Raw genomic sequence first — 22,885 nt, 5'->3', positions numbered from 1 at the left:
GCCACAAATTTATTTTGATATGTTTGGGTGATGACCGTGATGTTGATTGAAATTAATTTGGCTTGTTGAATTGATTCAAGTTTGAAAATAAGATTTGTAACTCTTAACTTTAAACATAATATACGGTAAAAAAAAAAACATTATATCTAAATTTATTGTTCAACTCACTTTTATATAATACTCATCATTTCAAAATCAAAGTATAAACCACCTCACAATCAACTCATTTTTAACTAAAATTATTTCATTTCAAAATCAATTTTTATTAGTGTGTAGCGTAAAACCAAACAAGCACTAGTTTCACTCACATTGTTAAAAAAAAATAAACTTCACTCACTTGATTTCCTTGAAAAAAATTGTATCTGTTATGTCTTTACCTGAGTTAGACCGATTTCGTCATGGATATGGTCCTGCTTGCTTAATGATGTAGTTGTGGTCCATGGATATGCATGTAGATATAGCCTCATTTACTGTCACTTAATGATGTTATTAATGTATAAATTCATTCCTTCGGTATTTTTTATAAGCGACAATTTATTTTTTCAGATTCACCGAATAAATAATGTATTTATTTATATTGTAAACCGGATATATAATTTATTCAATAAATCTTAAAAAATGAAATGTCTCTTATAAAGTTAAAAAATAATTATAATTAAAAGGAACTACTTGTTAGTAATATACGATACCCAAAATGATACTCTCTACGATCCTTAATACAAGAGAAATTTGACTTTATAGATTAATTGAGAATTTAATGTACCTAATCTAGTCGATATTATTGACTAAATACATTAAATTTACGATGAATCTAAAAAATAAAATGTCACTTAGAGTAAGGTTTTATTTTTTATTTTTCTACCATTACTTGTTTAAGGTTATACAAGAGAAATTGTCGTCCAAGAAGCATCATCCGTTGTCATTGAATGATGTCATCACTCATGAGTATATGGCGGTATTCACCTACCAAATAAAGTCTATACTCCATCCGATCCTTAATATAAGAAGAAGTTCACTTTTTAGATATATTGAAATATTGATGTATCTAAACTATATTATTGTTTAGATACATCAATATTTTGATGTATCTAAAAAGTGATATTTCTCTTATATTAAGGACTGGAGGAGTGTATTGCAATACTAGAAAACACAATTTGGGTGACCATAAAAATAAGAATAATGCTAGCAACACACTCTTTAACAAACACACTCCAACACACTCTCTTTTATTGGTTGAAATTCACATGGGTCCCATAAAAAAATGTGGACCCATATAACTTTTATGGGACCCATATAAATTTTTACCAATAGAAGAGAGTGTGTTAGAGTGTGTTTGTTATTGGAGTGTGTTGCTAGCACTCCTCTAAAAATAAACTAAAACCTCACAATGCTTCTAGTCACAACCAATGCTTATCGAAACAAACCATAACATCCGTACAAACTATAACAATCATAACCATGGTTATGTTTTGTGTTGAGAATCATTTTTTATAACCATGGTTATGTTTTGTGTTGAGAATCAACCATGGTTATTTTTATTAGTTTTTACTATAAAAAAATCATTTTTTCATCAAAATGATAATTTATTTTCAATAGCTTTTATCAAAATTCATTTTTTTATTACTCATCATCCCTCACCATCTTAAAAAAATAAATTTTTATGAATATAAACAAACGACAAATAGCTTTAAATTTTTTTCAAAATCTCTAAAAAAAAATCCATTTTTTTTAAAGCTGAAACAAACAGGCCCTAAGTCGGTCCAAGTTAGGTTTTGCATGGTTCTCAACCTGACCTATTAATAAACTTAAAATTTAAGTAGGGCATGCGGGTAGTATTATTTTTTAGACTTGAGTCTTGTATTCTAAAAGTATGGTATTATTTCATATTAATTAATTTAAATAAATAATTATATCTATGTTTAAATAAATTAACGAACTATAATAGACTAATGTGGTTAAATTTTTTACAGTATTAATGATTAACCTAACATTTTAAAGAATTTGACTATATAATGACATATTATTTTAATTCTAAGTTTATAATAATATATTTAAATATGTGAAAAATTTAACGTAAAAGAATAAGTTTAAATTATTGAAAAAAGTTATTGTAAAAAAAAAATTTATTTAAAAAGTTAACAAATTATAATTTAATTTAAAGTACAAAATTGAATATATTAACAACAACAATAATAAAAAATATTATTCATTTTTATAGACCGTATCAATCTACATTACATATTTTTTTTATCAAGAGTCTCGATCACTAACTAGGCTCACATGTTGGAATTAACTTATCAAGAATCTATAAGTTAGATGATAGCTGAAAAGTTAATAGAATAAAATTAAAGTGTTTGGTAAATTTAGCTTTTGAAATTTTAAAATGACATAAAAGTACATAGTTATTTTATGTGAGTGGATAATTATTTTTGTGGGTGAGTAGTTTTTTATTAAAAAAAATAAAGAAATTAACATAATAATAAGGTTAAAATTGAAATAAAAGGTAAAAAACTAAAACTATAAGTTGAAACGCTACTTGAAATAACATCTAAAAAGGTTGTTACCAAACACCTTTAATTTTATGAAACAAGCTTATAAACTACTATAATAAACTATAAGCTAACTTATTTGTTTTACCAAACACACCCTATATCTTTTTTATTTGTTTTTTTTATGTCTCCTTGTTTTGTGTCTCCATTTTGCCCATCATCATCACCACCACCACTAACATTACTATTACACTATATATAGTGCTCATGACATGGATAAAAATTTCACCTTATCTGATTTTCTGGTACTTATCGAACAACAATAATCACATATTTGTTCCCACAACCATTGTCTAAGATCACAATCTCTCATTTTGATCTTCCATTCAACCTATACCACCCACTAGTTCAATATGTTCAATTATTTCTCTTCTCATATATTGCCACACGCATCTACATATAGTTCCATGTTAAGGGATTTGACAATGCATGCTTAAAACAAATATGAACATATGCTCAACAAATTTTGTGTCAAAATTAGACAAATATCATATTTTGCTTATTTAAATTTCTATAAAAAATAAGACAAATATTATTTTTAAAGAAGGCTCACAACAATTAGCTGAAACTGTTCAACATCACGCTCTAGATTTTTCATAATTGGGCTCTCTTATTGCTCAATGTCAATCGTTATCATGTGTTATCCAAACATTTTCGTTAAGTTTACTAAGTGCCTATTTGTTTCAGCTTATCTTTAGAAAAATTATTTATTTTAAAAAAAAAAATCATTTTTGAGAATGTTACTACATTTGTTTGTAACGTTACATATTTTAAATTTGTGCCTATTTAACAATTCTTTTCATTTCAAGTATTGCATATATAGTTGGATTTTTTTGTGGACAATAATTTATATGAGTAGTACAACAAATATTAGTTGGTTTTTTTATATGACATATTACACTGGGGTTATAAATTATCGAGAGTTAAAATCACTTATTTTTTAATTTGTAATAAACGGACTCTAAATGACAAATAAATATGATCGACTACTTGTAGTAAAGGCAGTTGTATTGTGGACTAAATATCAAAACACATTTAACATTTTACCTTCTTGTATATCGTCTATTATATTAAAAAGAGGTTAAACAACCAAAATATAACGAGTACCAGAAATACTTAGAAATGATAGCAAAAAGAAACAATCACTAAAAAAGAAAGCAAAACAACAAATATAAAAGTATGAACAGAGCTAGAAAGTAACTTTGGGATACCGGTAAAAAACAAAGCGACAACCACAAATTGAGATCCTAGAGGCACCCTTGCACACGCAGGGGGCTCCAAGGGACAAACTGCCACCAAGACCCCACAAAGAAAGTACATAAGGCGTGCCAAGTGCCAACCACACATAACTCTACCAGAACCAACAAAGGACGGGTCCACCACTCACTCATAATGGGAGCAGAGATTTCCAAAATTCTTAGCATAAAACTATTTCCTAGAAGAGAATTGAATCCAGTCAAACAGTTGTTACACATCCACTGTCTTACTGAAAAAATAAGTGCATTTTAAACCTTTCAGATGGACCACACACAACAATTTTCGAAACAAAATTCAAACATATTCTAATCCTAGCCCTATACCCTAAATATATAAAGATGGAAAATAACTCCGGCAGATCTGTAGGTAAAAATTGCTCTCAACCTAACCACCTATAGACCTTATATACTCTAAAAGCAAAATCACAAGTAACAAAAAGATGCTTAACACATTCTACCAAGCTCCAAAAAAAACAAAACACACACGAAGTACCTACAAAATCCATAGTAACCTTACACCGAAAGAGATTTTGGCGGGTAGCTAGCTAGGAACCTTATTTTAGAGAAGTTGCCATTAGAAAACCAAAACTTTTGACGGCGTGTAACTTTTCCAAACCTTGGCAAGAAGACGGATCGCGTCCCCATAACAATCTTCGCAATTATTTGCTTCATAGCAAATTAGGAAGCCTACCTAACCGAATAAGTTCTATCTCGGAAATACTTCCACAACCACAAATCGCCATTTTAAGAGAGATGAATATCGTGAAGGACATGCTTCTGACTATCTAACTCCTGTTGTTCCCAAGAAATAAACCCCTCCTCCATTTGAAGTTTCACATCCACTCACCCCTCACCTAAAGGCTGATATTAAAGAAATGAATTAAGTTGTTTTCATTAAAAGGAAAAAAATCTTACTTATGTAAGGATCATATTTCCTTATGCAGTATTGACAATGAGAGACTATAAAGAATATAAATTCATTTCGCTAGTATTTTGGACCAAACTTTTAGGATGGATCAAGTCGAATGTTACATCCATCGACTTTTATATACAACCTTTTTTAGGCTGAGCATCTGAGTGTTTTCTGCGAGTGCAGCTTCGCTCCATTTAAGAAGCCTCCATTTATTCAAATTTAATGTACATATTGATGTCACATAGCAAATATTAATCGAACGGATGACATCTACATGTACCTCACCATTTTCATTGTCGATCACCTCCAATACTCGGATTCTGACCTCCAGCTTAAAACACACCTTCCATCAAACCACCTTTAATGTGAATTCATCTATCCTCTCTTCTATCCTCTTCGAATAATTTTGTTCTATGCTGAACACCTAATAAGTTATACCTGGCTCTAATTTCATTTCTTCGTATAATTGTATATTATTTGTCCTACTTTTTGAGACCTCAAATTAACTCTAGAGATGAAGAGTTAATTACAAAGAGGAGTACCGGGAGTACTCATAAAAGAAGAAAAACATAAATAGGAGACAAACACAAAAACCAAAACCAAAATACCAACAGGTGACACCAGTAGACACGAGCCCACCCAAATATAGTAACCAAGACAGAACAAGAAGAGGAAAGAAAATTTTTGCTTATCAAAAAAAAAAAAAAGAAGAGGAAAGAAAAGGACAAAAGAAGAAGAAAAAGGATGAAACCACCCACCAAGCAGAGTCATCATAAGCCAGCACCCATACTCTTAGAAATGAGTATTGGGCCTAACTCATCCTTACAAAACCGGCTTGTAAGGTGAGGATTGTCTCTAGTTTATAAACACTTAGTCAGACCATCTCTCAACCGATGTGAGACTTCTTAACACACCTCCTCGCGCCCAGCACTATTGGGCTTGGTGCGCGGATATAACGGTGGGCGGTCCGATAGCGGAAACCTGATAACAGGCGCCCAACGGATCGTGGAGAGGCTCTGATATCATCTTACAAATGAGTATTGGGTCTAACTCATCCTTACAAAACCGACTTGTAAGGTAAAAATTGCCTCTAGTTTATATACACTTAGTCAGATTATCTCTCAACCAATGTAAGACTTTTTAACACATACTTCAGCCATCTCTATCAGCTCCAACACATGATTGGTTGCATTTTTTTTAACTCTAATTGATTCAAACTTAAAACTATATGACTCAAAATCATTTTTTATCATATTCACCCAAAAACATTATCACCCGTACAACTAATTACACGATAAGACTCATTGGCCTTTATGGCGTCACTCATAAAAGTAGGTAATCACTTTTCTAGAGGCCACTCATAAAAGAACATGAAAAATAAAATAAAATAGCGCGTGATAATAAAAAATTCAACTAAAAATCAATGAAATGCAACACATGATACATCAACTCATGATATAAATTATTCTCTCCAATTACTATTATAAATGATGACGGATCGTCACACTCTCTAAATCAATGCCTATTCTAGTAACATTAAATGCATTTTAGTAGGTTTTAAGCAATAAATGTAAGAGAAATCTATTCATAAGCATGATTACTTGTGTTGCAAGAAAACAGGTAAATTGCAGGAAATTGCTGATTTTCACTACGCTGGGGGCGTAGCCCATCACGCGCCGCGTGATGGAGTTCACAGAGAGCCAAATTTTTCACCATGATCACGCGCAGCGTGAGGCCTACCACGCGCGGCGTGAAGCTTTGATCAGAATTGGATTGCTCTCTGACTTGATCACGCGCGGCGTAGCACTGACCACGCGCGGCGTGAATGAAGGAAGAATAACTGCGCCGGGGGCGTAGAGCTATCACGCGCGGCGTGAAGATTGCAGAGTTGAAGATCAGAGACCTCAGATTTGATCACGCGCCGCGTAAGACCGTTACACGCGCGGCGTAGTTGAAGAAATTGCAACCACGCGCGGCGTGATAGATCTGGCGCGCGGCGTGGTTGCGATTATTATATAAGGAAACTGCATTTTCTGTTTGAGGGGTTGGAAAATCTGCTACATTTCATCTACTTTCTGGTTTTGGAGCTTTCACAGTTGGATCCAGACCTTCATAGGATAGCTTCAAGCTCCTCAATAGCATGGATTCTCAAGCCATGAAGTTGAAGCTAGGACGCGATCGAAGCAACATGAGGAGCTAAACTCATTGTGGAGGTAGGATCTAGGATAGCCTAGGATGTAGATGGATCTAATGTAATCTGCTCTATTGTAAGAATTTACTCTGTTTCATAGTGTTTACTTAATGCAATTCTTCACTTAATGCTTTATAATCCTTCATTAGTGTTATAATGATTTTGAGTTAAGTCACGTATGAGAATATTGGTTTAATTTCTGAACTGAATTGCATTGAGCACTCGAGTGTTTCCGGTCGAGAGATTGAAACATAGAGTGTAGCGAACGATCGACACGCTTTCATATCATTCGTTGTAGGTAGCTTCCACCCGAGAGATCGGGGGAGTATCGACAACGAATAGAGTGGATTTTGACAAGAGATTGCAATTCACTAATTTGTTGATCCAGTTGTGAACACTTGAGTAAATTCGTATGATACGGTAGATTGCATGTGATTTAGCTATAGACTAGGTGATTCCGATGATTCTACCTCGCTTTTCCACTTATTACAAAGCACGTTTTCTACCAATTAATCACTCAACATACCCCAAATTTATGTGTTATTCTTGCATGATGTTTATGAACACTATTAGACTAGTTTAATCACACAATCCCTGTGGATCGATATTTTTATTACTACGTGGTAGTTCGTTCACTTGCGAAAATTCCATCAAGTTTTTGGCGCCGTTGCCGGGGATTGTGATTGATTCAACAAGGCAATAGTGTTTATATTTTCTGTGTTTTCTTTGATTTTTCTGTTTTACATTTTTCTACCGGAGCGTTCTACTTGTTTGTTCCTTGTGCATGCGGAGGACAGGTCCCATTGAGCTGCAGTTTGATCTAGAAATTGAGAAGACAGCTCGCGCAAATCGGAAGGCGGCAAGGGAAGCTCAAGCTTCTAGAGAAAAAGCTTCGTTAGGTGGTACACCGGACTGTCAAGAACAGAGTTCAGCTGCTATGGAAGAAGAGCAGGATCCACCGGTCCACGTTCCACCGGTTCCTCCACCACAAAGACGTACTCTTGGTGATTATGGGCGAAGAGATAATGACGCTCTAGCAAATCAGGGTTTTCAACCGGCAAACCCGGTTTCCTTTGACATAAAGAATACGGTCTTATCCGCACTCAAAGAGAACCCCTACTCCGGATCGGAATCCCAATGTCCCAACTTGCATTTGTCACATTTCTATGAGGCCTGCGATTATACCGACCCACCGGGGGAAAGTGAATCAGATAAGAGACTTAGGTTGTTCAAACACTCTCTCACCGGCCGTGCTAAGGATTGGTTGGATACAATACCCGCCGGAACTATTGAGACATGGAGACAACTTGAGCGGAAGTTCTTAGACCGCTACTTTCCTATCCACAAGTTCTTGGAAAGAAGGGCTGAAATTAGCAACTTCGAGCAAGCGGATGGGGAGACGCTCTATGATGCTTGGGAGAGGTTCAAAGTTTGTCTTAAAAGGTGCCCGAATCATGGCTTCGACGGCCACAATCAGATGCAAATGTTCACCCAAGGCTTAAGGGCGCAAACGCGCATGATACTTGACGCATCAGCCGGTGGTTCGCTGAAAAATTGGGACGAGGCTGAAGCAAGAGAGTTGGTGGAAAGCATGGCTCAAAACGAGTATAGAGCTACCAATGATAGAGGAGCCAAAAAGAGAGGAGGAGTCTTGGAGCTGGACACACAAACAGCCTTATTAGCTCAACAAAAGCTAATGACTAGCCAAATGGAAGCAATGATGAAGCTGCTGTCCAATCCACAAGTTCAAACTTCTTCGATAGGTAAAATTGATAATGTGCGTTGTGATTTCTGTTTGCAGGACCATCCCAATGGCGGTTGTTTCCCGGAAGGTTCAGAGGAAGTTAGATACTTAGCTAATTTCCGGAAACCGTACAACAACAACAATAACGGTTCCGGATGGGGAAGCAATATGCAAGGGCAAGGTTCAGCTCAACAGCAGCAAAGGCCTCCATCAAGGATGGAAGAGACTCTTAATCAATTCATGCTCATGACCCAAAGCAACTTCGAAGCAATGAAGTCAAGCCAAGAGACCTCAAACAAGAACCATGAAGCCTCTATCAAGAATCTTGAGGTGCAAATGGGTCAACTCTCAAGACAGTTTTCAATGTTGCAAAACCAAGGAGGTTTCGGTGGAAACACTCATGATAATCCGAAAAATGAAACTTGCAACGGAATCACTTTGAGGAGTAGAGAGGTACCGGAAAGACCAGCTGTGGAGAAGCCTTTGAAAAAGAAAGTCATTGAGGGAGAGATTGAAAATAAGCAAGAGGTTGTAGTTGAAAATGAGAGACATGAGGGAGAAGTCGAAAATGAAAATATGTCTAAGGAAGTGGAGATTAGTGAGGATGAGGAAGAAGAAGTTGAAAAACAGAGGGAGATAAAAGAAAAAGAGAGCAAGAAAGTTGAGAAAGGTAAGGGTGTTGATGAATCGCCATATGCTAGGATACCTTATCATAGGAAGAAGAAAGTTAAGAATCTTGAGCGAGAGAAGGAGTTCAAGAAGTTTATGAAGGTGTTAAACAAGCTTGAGATGGCTATACCATTGGTTGAGGCATTGAAACAAATGCCAAGTTATGCAAAGTTTTTGAAGGAGCTGCTTACTAAGAAAAGAAAACCGCCTGATGATGAAATGGTAAGTATGACTGAAGAGTGCAGCGCCCTCATCCAACGGAAGCTACCTCAGAAGAAGAAAGATCCGGGGAGCTTTACAATTCCATGTTCCATTGGAAATCTCACGATTGAAAAGGCTTTGTGTGATTTGGGTGCTAGCATAAATCTGACGCCGTTATCAATGATGAAGAAGATACCAGGAGTGGTAGCAAGGCCGACAAAGATGAGTCTCTCTTTGGCGGATAGATCGATTGTGCATCCGGAAGGTATTCTCCATGATGTGTTGGTTAGAGTTGCTGGATTTGTGTTTCCCGCAGATTTTGTGGTTTTGGACATAGAAGAAACTAGGGAGTGGGAACCTTTGCTCCTTGGTAGACCTTTCTTAGCCACTAGCCGTGCCCTAATCGATGTGGAGATGAGTGAACTCATGCTAAGGACCGATGATCAGCAGGTTACATTCAATGTCTTTGATACAATGAAATGTTATGATGGAGACCCACAATGCTTTAAGGTCCAGGTTTATGATCATATTGTTAAAGATGCTCTTAAGTTACCTTGGAATGCACACTACTTGCCACATGGTGGCACTATTTTTCCATAACCCTTAGGGGTATTGGACGTCAAGCATCGGGACGTTAAACAAGCGCTGGTTGGGAGGCAACCCAACGGTTTCTAATGTTTTAGTTTGTTTTGTTTTGAGGTATGTAGGTAGTGTTGGTGTAAGCCCTAGAGGCCAATTATTTATAATTGCATGATACTTGTATTGGATAATTTACTTATTAAATAAAGGCTTTTCTTTATTATGTTTATGTGTTAAATAATAATAGAGTCCCTAGAATAGTAAGTTCATTGAATGGAACGTTAAGTGTGACTTAATCGTGAGAATCCATTACACATGAGAACACTATTCTTAAAACATCCGTAGTCGAGCTTTAATGTGAATTGGGATAACATCAAAACATAGAGACTATTATGTTGGTAGACTGATGATCACATCTCACGGATCATAGATAAAGAGTTATCAAGTCTTCACATAGATATAAATATTAAGAGTAATATTTATATCGGATTGACCCACCATAAGAATACTACATAGTATGTTATGAAATGTCATAAGATATTCTCATAGTGATAAGTGGTGTATTCCACCCTTCGACCTGAAACCACTATGTTCCCTAGATGTAGGAGTGTAGTACTTTGTCGCCATTCAAAGTTATCCGTAACAGGATGACTATAAAGTTGGTTGATGGGTATTCCACGAATCATGCTAAGGGACATGAGTGACCTAGATGGAATTTACCCCTCCTACATAACAGGAGATATGTCTATGGGCCCAATATTGAACTTAACAAGGGTGACGTACTATGTCTTGTGTTCAATATAGACATAAGGGTAAAAGGGTAATTATACACATGAGTTTTTATCACGAAAGGTTTGTCAGATCACGTGACATTCTTGTGATTTGGGTAGCAGTGATGTGTTGCTAGATACCGCTCACTGTTTATAATATTAAGATTAATATTATTGCCAACGTCATAAGAACCTACAGGGTCACACACATAAGGACAGTCGATATGGAAGAAATAAGTAAGACTTATTTTGAGGGTGCGATTAGTGAAAAACAGTTTTGGGCTTAAGAAGACCATACACCGTTTGGCCCAACTGACCACACAAGAAACTCTATAAATAGAAGCTTGTATAGTTCAGTTTGTTTTGCTTTTTCACAATTCGTTTTTCAGAGAAACCCTGAAACTCTGAAACCCTAACCGCACTTCCTAAGCCTTCATCTTGTAGCAGCTAGCACTGAAAGTTGAAGACCTGTTCGTGTGGACTAGCTAGAGGTGCTGTCGTCGTGTGGTGCTTGTGATCAACGAAGAGAAGTAAAGAGTTTGTTGTTTCAGTTCTACAAAGGTATAACGTTTAACCCTGATCATGCCCATTCGCAAGGATCCATCGAAGGAAAAATTTAAAATTCCGCTGCGTTTTTACACTTTGTTTTTAAGCACGATTTTCCTTCAGGTAGGTACGCAGCAGAAACAAGGACTAAAGCAAAACAGGGCAAAACAGAGCTCAACTACGCCGGGGGCGCAGTACAATCACGCGCGGCGTGATCCTTCAATACAGAGGAAGGAGTTTTTAAAAATGTATTACGCGCGGCTTGGGGGTGTATCACGCGCTGCGTGAAGCCTGGAGAAAGAAGGGCTCTCTGACTAGTGATTACGCGCCGCGTGATGGCCATCACGCGCGGCGTGGCCTTTATGAAAGAAGTTCTTGACCGTTACAATTTGCACTACGCGCGGCGTAGCAGGGGTCACGCGCGGCGTGACTGCACAGAAAAGCGTGTAAAATTTGAATTTCTTCATCTTCCCAACCACTCCATCAATCCCATCATCAACACACACGTCCTCTCACGCGAAAAACTCCATTGTTAACCCATTCTCGGAATTCACTGCCATGGCCCAACAAGGAACATTTAATGTATCACAAGCCTTAAAAATGGACCGACACCTTGGACCAAAATTCCAAATTCCAACCGGTTCACTTGGAGTTGTATCATTTATCGTCATAGGCTTGTGGGTTCCATTCTATGACCGGATTTGCGTGCCGACACTAAGAAAAATCACAAAACATGAAGGGGGCATCACTCTCCTCCAAAGAAATGGAATTGGAATGGTGTTTTCTATTCTATCAATGATTGTAGCTGGTTTGGTTGAAAAAGTTAGAAGAGATGTTGCAAATTCTAATCCAAATCCACTAGGAATTGCTCCAATGTCAGTAATGTGGCTATTCCCACAATTGATTTTGATTGGTTTTTGTGAAGCATTCAACATAATTGGACTAATTGAGTTCTTCAATAGATAATTTCCGGATCATATGAGAAGTGTTGCTAATGCTTTCTTCTCTTGCTCTTTTGCTTTGGCTAATTATGTTAGTAGCATATTGGTCACAACAGTTCATAATGTCACTGGAACACATAGCCATCCAGATTGGTTAACAAATGATATCAATGCTGGAAGGCTTGATTACTTTTACTATCTTTTGGCTGGAATTGGAGTTCTCAACTTGGCTTATTTTTTGTATGTTTCTCAAAGATATCATTATAAGGGAAGTGTTGATATCCAAGAGAAACCTCAAGATGTGGAGTTAGGCTCACAAGTAGAATTAGATTACTATACTAGGAAAAATGATGAATCTAAATAAATTGTGTACAAAATATAGAAGATAGTTATCCCTGCCTTTAGTTCTAAGTTGAGATATGTAATATTACCTTAGTTCTTAAATAAAAAGTATTTTGAATGTTCTCTTGTCCTTCTCTTTTTATGTTTTCAACAGTATTAATTATTTCTTTACGAATATATTATTAATAATGTTATATTTACTTATGCATTTCAAGAGCAGTGAAATCAACAACAACAACAGTATAAACATGGCAATAACCCCCAACCATGGGGATGCTTTGATGAAAGGCCAACTAACTGAAATCGTTTGAGTCCTCCCATTGATGAATATATATATATATATATATATATATATATATATATATATATATATATATATATATATCTGTGTGTGTGCGTGTGCGCGTGTGCGTGTGTGTGTGCGTGCGTGCGTGTGTGTGTGTGTGTGTGAAAAATAAACGGATGAATTGAAGAAAAGAGTAGTGGTGATCTCCATCGCTTTACTCTTCTCTTCCACTTGCTCGACGAAATTCGAATTGACAATGTGAATTTTATTAAAATTGAAATTAGTGATATGAAATAAATTAATCCACGTGTCATGTTTCAATTGGTCCCAGTAAAAACCATTTCTATGGTTGTACAAAAAAAACAGTTTCTATTAAACTGTTTATAAGTTTTGTTCTTAAATATATTTAGTTGAATTAAAAATTAACTTAATTGAATATTGGCTTGAAGTCCATAAATGAAGTTGATATTAAAAAAAATATAAAAAAAATTCTAAAAAATATCTGTAGACAAATATAAAATAAACGGACAAATATAACATTAATATTTTATTCTTTTTTAGGTAATTAGTATTGTTGACTTATTGATAAAAACTTTTCATACAAAATTTTTCAGAAAATAAAAAAACAGAAACATAAAATAAAAGGACAACTATTTTTGTTTTAAGTAAATTTTTTTAAAAAAATATGTGTAGACAAATATAGCATTAATATTTTATTTTTTTAGGTAATTAAAAAAATGGATTTGTAGATAAAAAGAAAAAAATGTGGGAGAAGAGGTAATTTAGATTTAATTTGGGTTACATACAAAAAATTGGATTTGTAGGTGAAAAGAAAAAAAAAAGTGTAATCTACCTATATTAACAAAAACGTAGCAGATGGTCGATGCACAGTTAATAAATATGTATAGGATATATCGATGCCCAGTTAATAATTGATTTTTATTTACTAAAAAATTGAATTTGTATAAAGTGAGGTATTTGAATTTGGGTTACATACAAAAAATTTGATTTTTAGATAAAAAGAAAAAAATCGTGGAAGAAGTAACAAATAAAGTCGAGTTTTGTGGTTACAATTGGTCATTTAACTCATATTGTTTATATGTTGGTTCCAAAAATATAACAAATTAATTCATATGACTTAGTGGTAAATTTAATAAGAAGTGTAACTAAAAGGTTAAGGGTTCGAATAGTACTGAGAAATTTTTTTAGCATTTTTCTACTAACTTTTTTTTTGATAAAGACAAAAAATAACCCTGAATTGATTATGTGTCAAAAAATGAAAAAGGAGCAAATTGGAAATTTTATTAGTATCTTCTTTTCTTATATAGGAGACTAGTTACTCCTTCGAGGGCTGATTTCTAATCCGGATGTGATGCCCCACTTAGATGCTTTTAAACTGAATTTGGGTTACATACTTACATAATAAAATTGATGCTTTCAAAGTTTTATGTCTCTGAATGCGCATTTTCAAGTTAGTGACGACAACTAAAATGTGAAAATTTCTGTAATTGATATCATTTCACTTAAATGTGGATGTGCCTTGTTTTAAAGTTGTGGACGTAATTTAAAGGACAACTAAAGCTTCATTGCCAAAATCTTAATAGTGTCTGCCAAAATGAAATTATTACTATTATGTACTCCCCCAGACACAAACATATATCGAAAAGCATAAACAACACACCAGAATTGTTAACACAGTTCAGTATAACAGTTTACTCTGGAGGCATACCAAGCCAGGGATAAAGCTCACTAAATAGTATCAATTCGAAGACCACACATCAAATACCCCAATTTACGATCTTCTCACTTAATCACTATCAGTGCTATACTTTCTACCTAAGACTCACCTAGGTATGAGGCCCTCCTCAACTCCCTCATCAATCACAGACAGCGATTGAATTAACAGAACAATTCTGAACAAACAGTATGGTGGAGACACACTCCTTTAAACCAAATTCTACTCTCGCTTAAAAGCTCTTGAGTAAATCATAAATACAACTCAATAAACACATATTAAAAAAAAAATTGTTTGTTAAAGATTTGTTTTTTTAGTTTGTTAATGTTAATAATTAACAATATTAAACTTAGCAAAACAACCATCAGACACTTAGTAAAAAAAAAACCATCAGACACAACACTTTGGCCAGATTTTTTTTGTTATGTTTATTTTGTTTTTGTGCTTATAAGATGTTGATGGGAAAAAAATTTAACAGTCAGGACTAAAAGTGTTGATGAAAAAAAATGTAGGATATTTTTTCACTGTAAAAAAAAATATATGGACTAAAAACGTATTTAACACATTTAATTATTAATATTAACATTATTTTTTAGTTTATTAATGTTAATAATTTTTTTTTCAAAAAAAATAATATTAACATTAACAAACTAAAAAAACAATTCTTTAACAAACTAATTTTTCTTTTCTTTTTTTAATTGGGAATGAGGTTGCAAAAAAAATTGAAAAAAAAACTGACAAAAAAATAAAATAAAAAATAAAAAAAACTGATCGATGACGTGGCAAGCCCAAAAGAAAAAATAAAATACATGTGCCATATCATCATCCTTTAACCCATGTGGACGGCAGGGACTAAAAATATTGAATGATGAAACTTTATGGACTAAAAAGTGTGAAAACAAATTTTAGGGACTAAAACGAAAATTCTGTGAAACTATAGGGACCAAAAACATATTTAACCCTAAATATAAAAATTTAAAGATGTATTGGAAAACAACGTGTCATTAATGTTTGTTTGTTTGACAAAATTTTCTTGAAAACAAATTGAGAAACTAAAAAAAGTTAATAAATGTAGAAGGTTAGAGATTAAAAATGCATTGAAAATAGGGCGCGCGAGAAACTCGTACATAGAGGATGAGTAAAAATATGACGCGTGAAAAACTCGTAAGTAGCGGATGCGTCAAAATTGAGCGCGAGAAACTCGTAGGTAGCAGATAAGTAAAAATAAGGGGTGCGAAAAACTCGTAGATAGCGGATAAGTAAAAATATGACGCGTGAGAAACTCGTAAGTAGCGGATGCGTCAAAATTGGGCGCGAGAAACTCGTAGGTAGCGGATGCGTAAAATTGGGCGCGAGAATTATTATATATATATATATAATATAAGTAGCAGATGAGTAAAAATAGGACGCGCGAGAATTATTAATCCTATTTATAATGTTGAGTTTGAACACTAGAAGTAAAAAAAAAAAAAAAACAAAAATTAAAAATAAACCGGGCCAGCCCGAAAGACCGACAACCCATACCGGACCGGGCTCGGACACTAATTTTGGTAGTCCGTTTTTTATCCGGACTTTTTAGCCCGACCTGACGAAGTCCGAAGCTCGACCGGGCCGGCCCGAAATCGGCCGAGCTGCCCGTTTTGACAGCTGTACATACATGTGCCATAGGGTAAAATTTCACATACTTGCCTTCAAGATCTTTGTGAAATAGACTACTTATCTTAAACTTTTAGGTTTATGGGTCTCAATAATTACATCAAAGGTCCATAGCATAGGGTACAATCACATGATTCATGACCTTGGTATGATATGAATGAACATATTACCCATGAACAAAAAGTAACCCCAAAATATATATAATACTATTACTTTACTTTTTACCATTTAAATCCAATTAACAAATTGGGTTCATTGGTCCTAATATATCATCTATGCAAACACCTATACACATAAAAATCTACAAGTGGATGCTATTAAAGATACATAGTGCCATATTAGATTTTATATCATGCACATAGCATAGGAAAAAAGGACTTGAAATTATACAAAGAGTGCATATGGTCCCCACATTTCCACTGACCATAACAAACAAAGCACGCAATGTTGCAACCCTTTGTTTATGTCTCTCTTGCATGAGTCGGTAGTCTAGAAATAGCACACGTTAAAAACTCTTAATTTAATTTGGATTTATTAGAGTACTATTCAAAAAAATTAATAAAACACTGATATTAATCTAACTAGCTAGCATATAGAACCACTATGATCAAACCTCAACCATTCAATCATTGTATGTGTTTATTTTTATTTTTTGGAAGACTTGTTGTGTTGTAGTATAAATAAGTGTCTTTGGGTCTTTAGCTCAAACCACCAAAAAGCCAAATACTTTACATAAGCCATTTTACCTTGAGAAGAGAATCCCCAAAATTTGAAGAAAATATAGTCATATTGAAGAAAATGAGTGTAGAGGATAAGAAAACCAACCCTTCTAGTTTCTCTTCTTCAACAATAGAAAAAGAACAAAACTTTGAAAAACATGGCAACAAGAAGCCCGGAGGATGGAAGGCCATGCCTTTTATTATAGGTTAGATATTTCTATCTATCTATTTATTAATCTATTCGATCGTAACAAAATATAAGCATAAATGTATTTTGTATACTTTTTTTTATACATTTTGTTACAGAGACATTGATAATTTAGTAAGTGTGTAATTTGAATCCTCGAATCTCAAACTAACGGTTGAGATTGTTCAATATTCTCAATTGCGACCTTTTTTGCTTAAGTGGATTCATATTCGGCCTAAAATTTCATAGCTATTTTTTCTTCACATTTGTGTAATCTTGCACAAAATATTTCACACCCACTCAATTGAAAATAATTGATTTTTTATTTAATTTTTAACTTTGTATGTTGTGTAATCTTGCACAAAATATTTCACACCCACTCAATTTAAAATAATTGATTTTGATTTATTTTTTTAACTTTGTTAATACAGGAAATGAAACTTTTGAGAGGTTAGCAGCATTTGGATTGTTTGCTAATTTTATGGTTTATCTGACAAGAGAATTTCATTTGGACCAAGTTCATGCTTCAAACATTCTAAACATATGGAGTGGTCTTACAAATTTTGCCCCTTTACTTGGTGCCTTTGTTTCTGATACCTATGCCGGTCGCTTCCGGACCATAGCTTTTGCTTCATTTTTTTCGCTAGCGGTACGTATTAATCTCACGATTTAATTTATTTACTAACACTAAAAATATTTGACACTGTCAATCAATTATAATTATTAAATTATTAAAAATATTTAATTTTAATTCTATTTTCAAAGGACATATATGATTGATTATCGTTTCTTAACTGCGTAAAATATTTATTTTATCCGATTGCAAGAACATAAAATTATTTTATCTCTATCCATGCTTTGTGTAAAACTATTGACTTTCATTATAAATATGATTATAATTAGAGTGTTAACGTTTCAATATCCTTAAAAACAACCAAACAAAACTATCTTTGTTGTTGTCACTAATTGACTCTTGAGACTCGGGGAAGATTATATATATATTGTTGCCATTTTTTAGTACCATGAAGAAGCAATCTTAACTATGGAGGTTTTATTTACAAGGTTGTTCTTTTTTTATCAGAAAACTATAGAATGGAGAAAACTATAGAGCTTTTGTTTACATGGTTGTTCTTTTTTTAAGTGATTAAATGAATTATTTTCATATACTTCACATGCAATTGAATTATTGAAATTTTATCTATGATATCATTCTATAAGATGAATATGTCATAGGGTCCGAATGGAGTAGAAAAAAACGGAAATGATATTAATGCAATTTGGCTATGTGTTACTTTCATATCTTCGTTGTCGTCCAATTTGGCTATGAATGAATGAATGAATGAACTATGACTGGACCATTTTAATTTAATGATAATTTAATGTAGCATTTATGTCAAAAAAATTATCAGTCTTACAAACAAATGTGGCACAAAAACAATTGTCACAAAATACGGGACCGAAATTTTAAAAAAAGAACATTATCTTAACAATTTTATGTTTAAAATTTAAACATAGTCATTTTTTTTACAGCATACTCCTAGTTTTTTAAACGTAAAATTCAAGATATATTCCGATCATCAATTTCTTAATAATCATCTACGGTTGTACCTTGCTGTAATTTTTATCATAAGAATTTTTTTAATTTTTACGTTCATAGAATATTTGTAATCAATATTATAAATTTTATAGATCAAATATTTTATAAATAAAAATATACTTTTTTTTAATAATAAAAATCAGAGGAAATATTTGATGCACATAAATCTTGTCATAGATCCATTTTCTTACGTGACATCATCGTCTTGTCTTTTCACATTAAATTTGGTCAGGGGCTAGTGGCCACTTCCTTTGACTTTTAAGTATTTTATTTTATTTTCGTCCATAAATCTTAACTCAAGTTGTATGAGCTTAGGTATTATATTTGTTTGGCGTTCGAATTTTAATACTTTTATTTTATGTCTTTGAAAATTATTATTTTAAAAAAAATTATTCACTTTTGAAAAATTAAATAAATAAAAACATATTAACTAAAAAGTCGTTCTGAGTAATAAATTATCATAAAATCGTATTTAATCCTCTCTATTGAAAATTGTATAAACAGGGCATGATAACAGTGACATTAACATCAATGTTACCACAACTACACCCTCCACCATGCACACCTCAACAAAAAGCATTAAATCAATGTGTCACAGCAAGTTCATCTAATGTTGCATTTCTATTCATGGGACTTATTTTACTAAGCATAGGTTCTTCAGGCATAAGACCATGTAGTATACCATTTGGTGTTGACCAATTTGACCCTACAACAGATGAAGGAAAAAAAGGAATAAATAGTTTTTTCAATTGGTACTATACTTCATTCACTGTGGTATTATTAATCACTCAAACAGTGATTGTTTATATACAAGATCAAATCAGTTGGAAACTTGGTTTTGGAATACCAACTTTGTGTATGTTTTGTTCCATAATCTTGTTCTTTGTTGGAACAAAGATTTATGTTCATGTGAAGCCAGAAGGAAGCATTTTTTCTAGTATTGTACAAGTTTTAGTGGCTGCTTTTAAAAAGAGAAAAGTTAAGCTTCCAAATGAGAAAGAAGTTGATGGGAACTTTTATGATCCTCCATTAATTGGGAGTGCTATTTTGTCAAAGTTACCTTCAACTAATCAATTCAGGTAAGATATCATATCTCAGTCTTTGATTATTGAAAGTTTTATTTGTTTATCATTAAATTTGATTGATGGATAGGTACACATCACTTTATATTATCATGTTATTTTTTTAAAAAAAATAATAATTACTATAAAGTTAATTTTATATTAATTTATTAGTATCAACAAAACTTTAAGAGTACTACTTTATCAAAAAAATAATAATTTAAGTACAAAATATTTTCATTTTCATTATTATATATATGGCACGTGTGTGTCATTTTTTGAATAATATTATTAGCTAATAATTAGAGTTGTTGGTGATACCACCAACAACAGTATGCAAGATTGCTTAGCATCTAGTACAACCTATTCACCTATTGTTAGCTATTTTATAAAATAATGTCAACTTTTGAAATTTGAATATTTATTGGCTTAATTAGTAAAATGGTCCATTAACGGAGATGTCTTTAAGGGACCTATTCGAACATTTTTTTTCTTTAAGGGACTTCTTTCAGACTTTTTTTTCTTCTTTAAGGGACCAGTGTGAAACCAAAAATATCTTTAGGAGACTATTTTACTAATTATGCTATATTTATTTGTGTCTTAAAGAGTTGCGTTCTTGTGACACATATTTGACACCAAATTTTAACGATTAATTATATGATAAATATACAATTTGAAATTATGATTAATTGTTTTCGTAAATGTATATTTTAGGGCCTTGGACAAAGCCGCACTGATAATGGAGGGTGATTTAAACTCGGATGGAACCGTGGTAAATAATTGGAAACTCGTGAGCATCCAACAAGTAGAAGAGGTTAAGTGCTTAGCAAGAACCGTTCCTATTTGGGCTGCTGGTATTCTCGGATTCACTGCCATGGCCCAACAAGGAACATTTATTGTATCACAAGCCTTAAAAATGGACCGACACCTTGGACCAAAATTCCAAATTCCAGCCGGTTCACTCGGAGTTGTATCATTTATCGTCATAGGCTTGTGGGTTCCATTCTATGACCGGATTTGCGTGCCGACACTAAGGAAAATCACAAAACATGAAGGGGGCATCACTCTCCTCCAAAGAATTGGAATTGGAATGGTGTTTTCTATTCTATCAATGATTGTAGCTGGTTTGGTTGAAAAAGTTAGAAGAGATGTTGCAAATTCTAATCCAAATCCACTAGGAATTGCTCCAATGTCAGTAATGTGGCTATTCCCACAATTGATTTTGATTGGTTTTTGTGAAGCATTCAACATAATTGGACTAATTGAGTTCTTCAATAGACAATTTCCGGATCATATGAGAAGTGTTGCTAATGCTTTCTTCTCTTGCTCTTTTGCTTTGGCTAATTATGTTAGTAGCATATTGGTCACAACAGTTCATAATGTCACTGGAACACATAGCCATCCAGATTGGTTAACAAATGATATCAATGCTGGAAGGCTTGATTACTTTTACTATCTTTTGGCTGGAATTGGAGTTCTCAACTTGGCTTATTTTTTGTATGTTTCTCAAAGATATCATTATAAGGGAAGTGTTGATATCCAAGAGAAACCTCAAGATGTGGAGTTAGGATCAAAAGTAGAATTAGATTACTATACTAGGAAAAATGATGAATCTAAATAAATTATGTACAAAATAGAAAATAGTTATCCCTGCCTTTAGTTCTAAGTTGAGATATGTAATATTACCTTAGTTCTTAAATAAAAAGTAGGCTTAACTATACATTTGGTCCCTTACGTTTATTTTAGGTTTCAATTTGGTCCCTTACGTTTAAAAAGTATCAACATTGATTGTATAGAAAAGTGTGATTTTTGGAGGAGAGAATAGAAAACACCATTCAAATTCCAATTCTTTGGAGGAGAGTGATGCCCCCTTCATGTTTTGTGATTTTTCTTAGTGTTGACACGTGGATTAATTTATTCCATATCACTAATTTCAATTTTAATAAAATTCACATTGTCAATTCGAATTTCGTCGAGCAAGTGGAAGAGAAGAGTAAAGCGATGGAGATCACCACTACTCTTTTCTTCAATTCATCCGTTTATTTTTCACACACACACACGCACGCACGCACACACACGCGCACACGCAAACACACAGATATATATATATATATATATTCAGCAATGGGAGGACTCAAACGATTTCAGTTTGTTGGCCTTTCATCAAAGCCTCTCCATGATTGGGGGTTATTGCCATGTTTATACTGTTGTTGTTGTTGTTGTTGATTTCACTTTCAATGATACAATCAACGTTGATAACAACGGTGAAAATTAAAAACCCAGTTTCACTTTTAGACAAAATATAGAAAATAGTTATCCCTGCCTTTGGTTCTAAGTTGAGATATGTAATACTCCCTCCGGTCCTTTTTATAAGGAACACTTGGGGCAAAAAATTTGGTCCTTTTTATAAGAAACTTTGACCAATTTTCAAATGTTTTAAATGTTCAATTTCACTTATGCCCTTATTTATTATAAGAGAGAATTTAAAAATAAGTAAATTAGTTGAATAAAGAGTAATTAAATAAGGGTATATAGGGAATAAATTTAAATTTATAAGAGTATTAAATGAAAATAATTATGTTAAATGTGATTCCTTGGTTGTGTGATTTTTTCAAATTGTTCCTTATAAAAAGAACCGGAGGGAGTATTACCTTAGTTCTTAAATAAAAGTATTTTGAATGTTCTCTTGTCCTTCTCTTTTTATGTTTTCAACAGTATTAATTATTTCTTTACAAATATATTATTAATAATGTTATATTTACTTATGCATTTGTATGTGATAAATACTAGCATGATAAAAATATAAACTAATTTTCTTTTCTCAAGGAATGTGAATTCTATTACAACTTTGACCATTAAGGTCACCATCACCTTTTGCATGTCTAGCTCGGCTTCACCATCCATGTTACATTAAACTCAAACTTCAACATGACTAGTTCAGTT

General features: G+C 33.4%; 1 protein-coding gene, 1 non-coding gene and 1 pseudogene across 2 annotated transcripts; 2 read left to right on the top strand and 1 right to left on the bottom strand.

The window, feature by feature from the left end:
* Positions 1–8,268: 8,268 nt before the first annotated feature.
* On the bottom strand, positions 8,269–8,370 carry LOC123912006. The gene has a single exon (XR_006810859.1). It is a non-coding gene; the product is annotated as a small nucleolar RNA R71 (small nucleolar RNA).
* A 3,603-nt stretch (positions 8,371–11,973) lies between these two features.
* LOC123908739 lies at positions 11,974–12,824 on the top strand (annotated as a pseudogene).
* Positions 12,825–16,870: 4,046 nt separating this feature from the next.
* LOC123904860 (protein NRT1/ PTR FAMILY 2.13-like) lies at positions 16,871–21,662 on the top strand. Its single transcript, XM_045954465.1, has 4 exons — positions 16,871–17,303; positions 17,716–17,933; positions 19,386–19,960; positions 20,657–21,662. Exons 1-4 carry the CDS (start codon positions 17,177–17,179, stop codon positions 21,561–21,563), a joined length of 1,827 nt encoding a protein of 608 aa, XP_045810421.1. The 5' UTR covers positions 16,871–17,176; the 3' UTR covers positions 21,564–21,662.
* Positions 21,663–22,885: the final 1,223 nt, after the last annotated feature.

This window comes from Trifolium pratense, linkage group LG2, assembly GCF_020283565.1.
Source record: "Trifolium pratense cultivar HEN17-A07 linkage group LG2, ARS_RC_1.1, whole genome shotgun sequence".
Classification (NCBI taxonomy): domain Eukaryota; kingdom Viridiplantae; phylum Streptophyta; class Magnoliopsida; order Fabales; family Fabaceae; genus Trifolium; species Trifolium pratense.
Note: the sequence above shows the minus strand (reverse complement) of the source record. Positions and strands in the feature narration are given on the sequence as shown.

Excerpts from the sequence above, each read along its gene's own strand:
- LOC123904860 (XM_045954465.1), top strand. The coding sequence starts at position 17,177 with ATGAGTGTAGAGGATAAGAAAACCAACCCTTCTAGTTTCTCTTCTTCA. Across the intron at positions 17,304-17,715 it reads GGCCATGCCTTTTATTATAG|GAAATGAAACTTTTGAGAGG; the intron begins GTTAGATATTTC and ends TTGTTAATACAG. Across the intron at positions 17,934-19,385 it reads CTTCATTTTTTTCGCTAGCG|GGCATGATAACAGTGACATT; the intron begins GTACGTATTAAT and ends TTGTATAAACAG.